Source organism: Bacillus rossius, chromosome 11, assembly GCF_032445375.1.
Source record: "Bacillus rossius redtenbacheri isolate Brsri chromosome 11, Brsri_v3, whole genome shotgun sequence".
NCBI lineage: Eukaryota > Metazoa > Arthropoda > Insecta > Phasmatodea > Bacillidae > Bacillus > Bacillus rossius.
Genome location: NC_086338.1, coordinates 59766574 through 59779050, shown reverse-complemented (window position 1 = coordinate 59779050; position 12477 = coordinate 59766574). Strand labels below are relative to the sequence as shown.

The following is a 12477-nucleotide window of genomic DNA, read 5'->3' as shown; positions in this document are numbered from 1 at the left end:
AGAGAGGTCTTTAAAAGTGTTGGAATTTTAATATTTTTGGGGAATTAAAAATTAAAAATATCACTTTTTTGGAATTAACCTGTCGTTTACAGACCGAGATCAACGAAACATACAAATATCAAGTTTTAAGCTAATTATTAAGATGGTTAGAATTTGTGTGGATCAGTCAATGGGCAAGTGAGTGAGAAGTGAGTGAGTGAGTGAGAAGTGAGTTGCAAATAATGCTGTATATATTATTAGATTAGAATTAGGGTTTAATACATTCATTATAGACAATAAATGAATAAAATTAATGGGTGTAAATCAGTGAGAGAGCAGTGATAGAATGATTTGGTGGGAGAGGGGGAATTGAACTGAAGTATTTCGAGAATACGCACCAGCTTACAGTCTGGAAATTAACTTGTATAAGATTATATGTGAATGAATGGTATGATCTCTCATCATGTGCAGACATTTATGTAGAGGGTAAAATATGCTTTGGTTTATTTGCACAGTAATGTAATTTAATTATGGGAAGACAAGTTATCCTGATTTATTATAATCATTATAATAAATTAAGTGCTCATCAAGTGCTTTGAAAGTTAAGTTCTATCACAACACTAACAAAGATCTGGGTTCATATCCGAAGATAAACCACGGACTTGTGTATAATTCTTATTGTTAGCATTAGCATTAGTTAATTTTGCGAATAAGCAACTAATTTTCTGATTAGCCTCTTTTGCATGAAATCTTGGCATGAGAAAAAGCAAAAAGATTAATTTTCCATAGGCACCTATGAAAAATAAAATTAATTATCCACAAATTGTAATGATTTGTTTGGCATGCTTGGTTTTTAAATATATATTTACTACCAAACCTAGAGCTCATGGTAGTAGTTTACAAAAAAGTTAAAAAAAAAAACAGTTTAATATTTTAGAAACAAACATTGAATTAGAGTAACATAGATATTTATTTTTGGTATTTCTGTAATGAAAATATTTCTACACATTTTTTAGTCCATACAAGAAACCTCAACGAATCCGATATTTTGTTTTAGCTCCAGGAGAGATAAATAACCTGACTGCTGTACATGTGGCATCCCACTCCATACATCTAGGATGGTCCACCCCCGAGAGGTATTACGATTGTTTGAAGAAATATTCTGTCTGCTGGACTGAAAAATCCCAAGTAAATAAAACATGCAGTGAACAGAAGGTGGTACCATATCCTCATTACAGCATTACAGGGCTTAAGTCCTGTACAGAATACCACATAAATGTATCTTCGCAAGGAGAAGAAATACGGGGCAATGTTTCCCAGTTACTTGTAAGCACAGGTGAGTAGATAAAAAAAATATTCTTGCTGATAAACACTCTTTAAAAACATGCTGCTTTTAAATTCTGGATAAAATTACATTATGTCTGGTACATATACAGTCAAGAAAAGTAGTAACATGTATTAACACCATACTGAAAGTTTAATTTACTGTTTGTAACTAGTATTCTTCATAATGATTTGCACAAACTACAAGAGTCAATTAAAAATGTTATACCTGAAACAATCCACAGTTTTGCATGATTCTCACACACATATTCACAAATACAGTAAATAATAAATTTTCCCTGTGGCATGAGTATACAAATTAAATATTAAATAGGGCACTTATAATAAACTATATAAACCATAATACCATATATTTTGCATAAATCCTTAAACTGTATTTTATTCTTAAGCAATAGTGTTTAGCAGTTTTTTCCCCATATAATTGGGCCTTAAGGTAATCTGAACCAAAAGTACATGTTTACATCAAAGGGACTGCAAGGGTAAGGATGCTGTAACTTGTTCACATCTGCAGGACCCGAACCAGTCAGAAACGTGACAGTTAAGGCCACTACTGAACTGGTGGCTGTGGAGTGGATTCCTTCGCCATGTGCATCCACTTACTCGGTATGCTGGGGCGAATGGTCGGACATGGGCAATCATAGCTGCCTGACAACCTCTGACAACTCTACCACCATCACTGCCTTGGAGATCCTGCACCCGCATGACAAGTACACGGTCATAGTACGTGCTGTCAGTGATGTTGGGAGCACTTCTTCACCGTACATATTAGAACTCGTCAGTGAGTACAATTCCTCAGCTTAACAGCTTGTGGGTCAAACCCGTTGATCCATTTAGTAACAGGTTTTACTAGTTACTTTGCTTTGTATCTTGCCTGAAGACCAATAATTGGTTAGCATCAATAAGATTATTTGAGAATTGGTACAAATGAGTGGTGTGGTAAGGTTACTAAATTAAAATACTTGTGAGCTTTTCGGGACGAATAATAGGTTGTGAAAAATGTCATTTTCGGATTTTTCTTTACAGAAGAGCACCTACCGGTACTCTATAAAATTATATAATCTTCTAGTATTCAGGTATGCATTAGACCTAAGTAAGTTTTTTAAATGAAATTTCTTTATGGCCGGTAGGGTAAGTTAAGACGTTGACATAATCAAAGCATAATGAGAGTGTGGTCAAGGTTGTAATCTTGCTCGCTTGCATACATACACACATTCTTATACATTCTCATATCTCTATCTTGTGAAGTTTCACTTCGAACACACATACCGGCTATGCACTTAAGTGTTTTTTTTTGGTATTGAATATTTAACAAAACAAACATTTTTTTTTGGATTCAGTGACAAAAGCTAATTCAGTAACTTTAAAGTAATTTACTTTTTTTTAAAATAGAATTTGCCGAGGGATAGCGGTAACCAACCATAAAAGAATGGATGCAACCATGGTAGCATGCAATATCTTGGTGCTGTTAACTCCCGCCCCGTGAACTCGTGTTGGCAGAGAGTTCCCTGGAGCTGACCTTGAAAGAGGTGAACGCCACGGAAGTGGTGGTGGCGTGGAACTACTCGCTCGCCGGGTCGCACCCGCTGCACTACGTCGAGGTCTGCACGAAGCTGGTGGGCGCCGGGGACCGGACGTGCGTGCGGCAGAACGCCTCGCTCGTGGGAGACGACGGCGGAGACGACGGGGAGGTGACCCTGTCTGGTCTGCAGCCTTGCAGCGCCTACGAGGTCCACGCCACGGCCATGAGCTCCGATGGCACGGAGCTGGACACAGCAATCCTCGATCTCTTCACGGGCCAGGCGGGCGAACAAGGTGCGCTCCTGAAACCAATCACTGTCCGCAGAAGTTACGGACGAGTCCACAATTATTTTGTCAGTGAATGCACCAAGGTCATCTTGGTTGAAATCCTTGGGGTTGAACACCAAAAAGTTTCAAAACTTGTAAATGAATCCGCAATGCTTTAAAAGAAAAACAAGAAAAAAAAACGAGATTAGACTTGGCTCAAGACAAACAAATATGTCATTTATAATTTATTTGAAATTTTTCTCAGTCCTTTTGACAATTTGAAATTGTTACATTTATGTAATTACTATACAACAGAATACGTAAGAAACTATCTCCACTGAAATTTGTTTTAACACTTTGCAATACTAAAAACTCAAGAGTAATTTTTATTTTAAGTAACTTACGTGTGTGCATGCTTCTTCACCAATTTACAAGTGGGGTTAACAGAGAATTTGATAGCTTGCTGGTATCGCCTTTTGCTGTATATAGTTATTATCATCTTATTGACTGTTGAAGATAAAATATTTCTTGTATAAATTATTATTAATATTAAAAAATTATTTAGAAATATTAATGAATAAATATTAATATATTTAAATAATAAATATTATTTACCTTTGTGATATAAAAATATTTACTGAACATTTTTAAAACTTCCTGATTTTTATTTTCTTGCAAACAGCTAGTTTGTTAAAAAAAATTGTCATGAGGTACGTTTTTTCAGTTTTACTAACCTTATTTTACTAACTTGTGGTACATATTTTAATTTTTACTAACGCGTCGTGATGGACCACCAACTCAGTAAAGTCAACGTGTACCAAGATTGCCAGGAGTGCGGGATAGGCTAGGAGGTAGGAGCGTGTCCTGAAGAACGCTACAGAAGGGAAGGAGTTTTAATAAATGGATACTTTATACTAGCCATATATAAGAGGGAAATATTACACGCAACGATAAGACAGTTTCTCAATACTACTGATAGTTACTAAGTTAACATATATGTATGCACTTGAAAATACAGACTTCAATTACAATGCATTATGCTTTCATTGTCTTGATAGAATTTAACCAAAGTGCAGTCTATTGGTGTATATTGAACCCTCTCGACTGCATATATAATATCGCTTGGTTAGTCTTTGGTATGGCAATCACATGGGCTAATTGTGGTTATGGCTTGGGTCAAAATAGCGAACGTGTCAAAGTGTTTATTATACTAAACGAAGGATTATATTTGGAAATGATTTCTTTATGATTTTCAGCTGTTTTTGTCACTGTATAATGAGTGCTTCAGTGTGAACAAAAGAAGTTGCAACCCAACAAATAAGCAGGTCTTGAAAAAAATTATAGTTAAAGATGTTTAAAACGCTGCTTTTATCGTAAAATTAACAAAAAATTACAAAATAAAATTTAAATTTAAGTTTTTTGTCCAAATAATGCACCACAACTCTGTATACATAACTAAAAGCTTGGGGTGCTTCCTACTTTCATTTTCATAAAGACAAATTCCTAAAATTTTAGAAATGACTATATCCTAAAATTACTAAATTAGTGATATAAAATTTAAGTAAAATTATAACCAGAACCCAATGACTAATTTTATGTTCATTATTATAATTATATTCATTATTATTATTACGTTCATATAGTCATTTTCATAATGACTTTATCCAAAAATGTTCTTATTAAATATAACATAAAATTTTTGTATTGACTATATCATAGAATTGACCGTCTTTCTAGTATATGTCCACAGACTTGAAACTCGGCAGGGATGTTCTTTATATCACATACACATTAACTGAGTACGTGGTTTTACAAAAATAAGCCTCCAAGGCGGGTTACAGGAGCGTTAAAGATTCTGGGGCTTGAACCCCTCTCCCGGCACATTTTCCTGGCCTATTGGATCGGAAACACTCCAAATAGTGAAAAACATCCATTTTTAAAATTTTTGAAATTTTTGGTCTTTAACCCCTCTTCCTCCTTAGGGGTACAGTCAACCCTGGGGCAAATTCCCACCATGTCCAGACCTCATTGATACACAAAATCATGGTTATTACCAGAAGCTGGAAATTAGTGGTTTTTCGACCCTCTGACCCCCCCATCCTAACATCCATGCATTATCAAACTATTGTATTGTCAGAGAGAGGTTCTTCATATGTATGAAATATATCAACACATTCGGACGTCGAAAAGTGGGTAAAAATTGAATGGAAATATTGTATTACATAATCCATTCATACATACATGCCAAGCTAATAAAATCATGGTAAAATAAGTGTTATCATAGAACATATCTAATTACTCCTTTCTCTGAAGGGAAGACATTCCCTAGTATAAAAATTATGAATATATATATATATATATATATTTCTACAGAAAATGATACGGATAACAAGATCACTGGCTTCGTGGTCACGGAAATCACGTCGAGCACTGTGAAACTGGAATGGGACGGGCTTGCGCGCAAGAGGTGCATCCGGGGATACATGTTGGAGTTTGTGAACAATGGAGAATTAGTCACCGAAGAACTCAGCAACGACACCAACTCGTATGTCCTTGAAGACGTTCCACCATGCATCCTGCTGGAATTCATGATCTTCGCCGTTCTGCCCAACTTACAATTCACCACGACGTCGAAGTTGAAAACCGACTCGGGGACTGCAGGTAAGTGTGCAAGGTCTGCGACTGTAATTCTTTGCTCATTGCTATGTTCGTACTTTTTGAAGTGACTTTGGAAGGATGTAAGACACTAAATATCATGTTCACTTTATTGCACGTTTTGTTAGGAATTTACCACACCAGGGTCCCTTCCCAGACCCGTTAAATCTCAAGATTAGTCAATTACATAAGTTTTGATATTTTATATTGAAATTTTATGATCACATTTACAAATCAAGAAATACACTAAATGACTTCATTAACTGATTGACTGATAACTAATTAATTTTTATTAAAGCTGAATAAGGAATGAGAAACCATAGAAAAAATCATAATCAGTAGTTCTTTGGTATCCATGTTTTTAAATTCCAGGAGTGATGAGGTCTAAGACCTAAAGGAAATGCAACTGTGAGTGTTTTTATTGCAAAATATTTTCCCGTTATAATTATTTATCTATTCATTTCATGTATAATCAAATATATATGTGGTATAAATAACAAATTAGTGGGAAATTTATTCCCACATAAAAAGTCTTGGTATTTTTGTTTTGTTTTAGCATAGTGAAAAAATTACTGATAAAGAGAATTGCTTCTATTTCTAAGTACAACTTTGATTTTTTACTAGTAAATTTTATCATTCTAGATTTGATAATGTTTTAGCTAAAAAAAATGTACTGTTCATTTGACAGCACCCGGAGAAGTAGAAAATGTAAAAGTATACCACACGACTTCCACGTCCATCCACCTGCAGTGGGACCCACCGAGGTACAACGACGACTGCCTGGTGAGGTACTTGGTGTGCTGGCGCGCGGAAGGTGATGCGCAGGTGCAGAACTGTTCCGAGCAACCGCACACTTCCTACAACTCCTACAGCATCGTGGGCCTCAAACCTTGCACCAACTACAGCTTTTCCGTGGCGGGAATTGGCAGTGAGAAGGATATTGGGAATGCCTCTTCCATTGTGTGGTCCACAGGTAAGATTCCTGCAACGCAGTAAAATTTTGTCTCAAAATGTGTTTTAAACCAATTTGAGGGGCAATATTGATAGTAACATAACTTCAATATTTTCCGCCAAATAAAATTGTACAGATGTACTAAACATGGTAAATTATGTCAAACACTAAAACTTGTCGCCATAATGCCCTCTCTAAGCCAGCTCGTTTCCTGAACCCCCGATCAGTTACTGGCCCTAGACAGCTATGGCTACACCTTTGTCGAGGGTGGGGAGAAATAACTCCTTTGTCCGGCAGTTTTTACTCCCACCAGGTGTTGGTCAGAGGCAGATGTGTGCGTGTGCTCGGGAGTTATAGTGTTTTCACATCAGTGCTAGTTAGGATAAACATACTTGAGGAGTCAAACTGTTGGCTGTGCTCAAACAACTGTCGGCGAAGGTTGAGGTGACACACCAGAAGGACATCACTACCCCTGAGAGGAATCTTTGTGCATGTCCACTGAGGCTCGTACTCGACAAATGGAAAAAGGCTCTAGGCTGCTGTGCTATGCCTTACTTCACCGAACACTCTTAGGGATGGAGATGATATATGTTAAGATGGGCCGTGTTCCTGAAGTCATTTCCTTTCCAAGTGGAGGATGTGAGAGGGAACCAAAGCCAACTCCCAGGATTGCTGACTCAGGACCCTACTCTGATGGCGGGGAGAGAATACAGCCGAACAAAGTTGCTGCCCCCCTCTCTAAGACAAAAGGGGTGGCCTCCAACATTCGGAGCCAGTACTGGCCAGGGCTCAGGAAATGGGCGAGGTACAGCAGTGCGGTGACACCTCCAAGACTGTTCACATAGGGACAACTGTTATTCAGGTGGGAAGTTCTTGCAACACACCATATCATAGTCAGGGGGGGGGGGAGAGTAAATCGAAAATTCTACATATTAAATTTACAGTACTTTTCTTTTTGAAGTTTAATTTAAAACTTTTATTTTGTCATTTATTTTATTTGTCCTAGCATATAAAATGTGAATTAGTATTTTTTGTTTAGATTGCCAAAATAAAACATTAAAATTGTAAAGAGCTAATATAAATGTTTAGTAAGCAATGCCAAAAATACTTCTGCTTCTTAAAAACTATAATACAGGCTACAAACATGTAAGAAAAAAATTCCAAAACATTTTTCTTTTACTCACGCTGAAGTTTGGCTGCTTTCCTATTGAAACCTTGAAAATGTAACTGTTACATAACTGTCGTGTCCCAGGCGGCGGCCAGAGAGAAGTGTGTGTTCGAGAGGCAGAGAAGTAGCTTTGATGATGATGTCCACAGGCGATGTTATAGGCCTGCAGATCCATCCACCTGCCATCTTTGGGCGGGTGGTGACACTACCTCTCCCACAGATAGGGAGGCAGGTGTGGTGCACTCTGTCCTAGTGATGTGTCGGTTGAGGTCAAAATTGTGGCCATGACAACATTTGGTACTAAAAAAGTCCGCAAACGCTTATTTTTTAAAGGGAAAAGAATAGTAACATAAACATGCTATATTTTAAAATCAATTAATATCATAAATGTTCCTTCTTTCTACCAGTAAGTATACAATAATATTTCATTTTTTAAAACTATAAAAGCGTTACTAAAAGTATGTTACTTCAGTTATAATTATTCTCAAATATAATGTAAACAATTTCGCAGATGATTTAGCAGCCGATCACTTTACACAACAGTAACTTCATTAAATTATGTGTTTTGTCTTATAAAAGTCACATTTTCAAAAACATGCTATACATTTTGGTCAGATCAGATCTTATAACTACTGTATCCAAGATGTCGTCCTCGGTTTATATCACTACAATAAGAGTTTGCTGGTGCCGTGACGACTGTAGGAAATGTTGGTGTGTGGCCCCCAGGCCCGGACCAGGTGCAGTCCCTGGTGGCCGACGTGATCAAGCCACACCAGATGAACCTGACCTGGGGTGCCCCGGAGTGCGCGCACGGCTACAGGGTGTGCTGGGGCGCCTGGGCGGACCGGGGAGTCCACACGTGCCACGACGTCGCCGGCACGTCCCACGCTGTGGCCGGACCGAGCGACGGTGGCGCCTACACTGTCATCGTGGAAGCCGTGGCCGAGCAGGGGCAGCTCTCCGACATGTCGATCGTCTCACTGAATGGCAGTCAGTAGCCACACACCACAGACAATATTTTTTACTGTTTGATCTGTTTTACCCGAATGCATTTCAGAGATTTTCTGAGATACAAATGGAAAACATTACTGATGTTTGACTTTCCGGGATGCGTAATGTCCAATTTCTTTTCCAAATACCAAAAAAATAATAAATACTTTAGTGTTTGTAAAGAAGTTTTGGCTTGGGAACAGTTCGGTGGTCTGGCATATCGAGCAGACTCAAAACAAAGTAGGAATGTGACGTCCTGTCGCCTTGTGCCATCGGATGACGATGCTGATGGCGAAGTCTAGAGCGCCAATTACCTTAGCTTACCGCCCTGCGAGATAGTCCACAAGTAGAGCAGAGACATGACCTCAGGGCATGACGTAGACACTTGGCCAGCAGACGACGAGCAAGGTACCCCCGGCTCTTACAGCCACCGGGGACGCTATGTTATTAGTACTGATTCTGATTGGAAATGCAGTAATTCTGGTATGGTTACTTTTATTGATGCACCGTCCTCGTACATGGCACTACTGTTACCACAACTTGTGTTGTTGTGGAGCGGAGGTTCGACGCGGCACACTTTGATGGGGGTGTGAATTAACAGACTTTAATAAAGGGCCGTCTGTCCTTTAGTCTCAACACAAAGTGCACAGGTGCTACTGCCTTGCAGTTCCTAATGGCGGTACATGAAGCACTCAAAATACACGGCAAAATTACATACATAAGTCCATACATAAGCAGCGACTACTCCACCGAGTAGTTGTACCACATACAAACAAGAACACAAACACTTGGACACACTTGCGCACAACAAAGGATCACTAGCGTGATGAACACTTATAAAACCGTAGCAAGGTGACGTTGGGTCAGAACACACAGACGCCTCTTGGGTGAGGTTACAAGTGGGCCCCGAAAGTCCTCTGGCTTGAACTAAAAAATGATGGTACACGTTGTGCCTAACTGGTGCACATTTGCGGGAAATGCTGAGGAAGTTTGTTGACTAGAGTCCCTTACATGAGGTCGAGGTCGCAACCCACGCCCCAACAAAGAAAGCACAAAGAATTACGTAGTATATGAAACCGTTCCTCGCGCTGGCACACATTAATAAGTTACGTGACAGGTGAGTTCATGCCATTTGTATAAAGTAACCGCGAGACCGATGAGAAAGGATTTAGTAAAACTTGCGCTATTACTGTGAAGTGGTCGATGTTGAACAACGGTTGTTGGATCCCGCGGCACAGACGACTAGCCGGACAAGGGGTGAAGGCGAACCGACCCGAGACTGAGAAGCGCGCGCACTACCAGCACAATCCCGAAACTCCGCAGGATCACACGATTTGGTGCGTCCGCCGCAGTTCTCCCACCCTGCACTTGCACAATCCTGCTTCAGAACCTGGTCGATCTTTCTGGGTTGGCGAAGTAAAAAAACAACCATCTGTGCGCTTGATTGTCTGTTATAAATTAAACTCTGCGTGCTCAAAAGTATCAGGCAAATCTTTCAACACTTCAGATGTACCTAAGGGCGCTATATGCCTGTTCGTGATAATTAAGATGCGGCGGACATCTGCTTGCTTCCCCTGTATCTGCACACCACATTACATAGAAAATCTAATTTTTTTTTTGTGTAATGGAAAATTTTAACTCTGAAAATTACGACTTAATTTAATATGCCTGGCCATTTAGTTCCGTGTGTCATTTTACCCCACAGTGAGGATAAAATGACATACTAAGTAAGTTTTACTTAACTTCTTGTTTTTTTAACTACAATATATTATATCCATTATTTTGTGCAGACTAAATAAACAATGTTATTTGATTTGAGGCACATTTCCCCTATGTTATTCCATGTCAGTTGACAACCAGCCTGTAAACACTATTATTCAACTCATTAATTGGTAGGTCCAAATATTTAGTGAAACGTATATAAAGTATCTGTCTTGGTAATTATGATGAATAATTTTTAAAGTAAGAAATACTTAAGAATTGTACTAGCTTGGCTATGTTTGCTATTACATGATAGATATGTGTAAATAATCTCAACTACTGCCAAAATGCCATCCAACTCTGCTTGTATGGGCACGAACTATCTCCCAGGCTCATGACCATAGGCTATGACCTAAGTTACTGTTAATTTTGAAATTATACTTCTTTAGACATGTTTTGAAAAATTGAAGAGTAAATTTTTACAATGAGCACGCACCAGACAATGAAATTTTCCAAGATGAAAAAAGCTACAAACAAATTAAAATTATAAACGTGCTTTTAAACTTTATTCTTTATGGTTGAAATTCAATACTGATCTAATTTATTTATTATGAATATTAGTGATAGAAATTTTTTTATAAACTTTTCCAAGTGTATTTATATAAATGTTCCCGCATGTATAACAATGTCAGGTTGCTTGTAAGCTTCTATTGTCGTTGGCAGGGAGTGTGTGGAAGGTTTAGTAGTCGGGTATGTATAATTTATTTGCATTATAAATTTTACATTATTATTTAATAAATAATAAAATTAATAAATGAGAATAAGTATTCAGCATGTTTATTGATTTTGGTTATTAATTAAAAATTATCTCGATTATTTAACTAAAATAAATAAACAATTAATTTAAATTTTACCATACAAATTTATATCTCTTCAGTCCTTTTATTATTTTATTTCTATTTATTATTTTCATGTAAAATTAAAGTTAGTTTTTGATTACGCCAAGTAAGTCTAACTTCTAACGCGCGTACATAAGTACACGCACCCAATTTTGTTTTAATTGTGAATCCACCTTTTCGGAGCAAGGGTTTTTTTAAGGTGAGGGGTGGCACAAGTGGTCCATGTTCCTCCCTTCCAAACAAAATCAAACAAAATTATAAATTCATGTAAATTTTACATTAAAGCAATGCAAGCAAAAACTTTACAGCAACAATTGTATACGCTTAAAGTTTCAAAACAATATTTGAGTAACAAAATAAGCAAACGTTAATGATCTAAAATGGCGAATTACAAGAATCCAGAAAATATGTAATTTTGAGTGGGTAGGTTATTTGATTAATTATTTTTTTTTTAAATTCAATATTTTAATCTTTACGAACGGCATTTGTTTCAGCAGCAATGACCACGTCGAACTTGGCCCAAGCTTCCGGCGCTGTGAACAAGACAGTGAGCGCGGTGGTAGAAGCTGCCACGAACTTGTCGCGGAGTCTTAGGCTGTGAATACACTGAGAAGAATCCCACGTTTCAAAAACAGCGATCTCCCGAACTGATCATGAAGATTCAATTTTTGACAACTGTAATAAATGGCTTATGCGAAATATTTGTCTACAAATAAATTTACTCTAAACTATAAGATGTGTGAATCTATTGGATGCTAAAATTCTTTTTTTCGTGTAAAATACTACAAACTTTAGTCTGATTTCGCTTTTACATTGAATGGTTCATTCAACTGCAAAGGTAACTTCTTTATTCGGTGCTTCCTTTGAGATGACTTATTTATATGCAACGTGACTAGAAACCAAATAATTTGCTGGTTGATTTGGCCACTTGAGAATGTCAGTGGCAGAATACAAAAATTACCACCATTGGAATGAGCGAAAGACAAGCCACAGTTGGTTCAGGA

At 37.7% G+C, this 12477-nt stretch overlaps 1 protein-coding gene across 2 annotated transcripts in view; it reads left to right on the top strand.

Moving 5' to 3' along the window:
• Nucleotides 1–12207, top strand: part of LOC134537109 (fibronectin-like) — a 44784-nt gene extending 32577 nt beyond the window's left edge. Inside the window, exons 15-21 of one of the 2 annotated variants that reach the window (XM_063377400.1) lie at nt 1037–1315; nt 1835–2101; nt 2821–3135; nt 5482–5769; nt 6452–6736; nt 8610–8873; nt 11971–12207. In XM_063377400.1, coding sequence (XP_063233470.1) covers nt 1037–1315; nt 1835–2101; nt 2821–3135; nt 5482–5769; nt 6452–6736; nt 8610–8873; nt 11971–12074 — 1802 coding nt within the window. In that variant the 3' untranslated portion in view covers nt 12075–12207. Of the gene's footprint in view, nt 1–1036; nt 1316–1834; nt 2102–2820; nt 3136–5481; nt 5770–6451; nt 6737–8609; nt 8874–11967 lie in introns of both variants that reach the window. The other variant, XM_063377399.1, reaches the window with a different exon arrangement.
• The last annotated feature ends 270 nt before the right edge of the window (nt 12208–12477 follow it).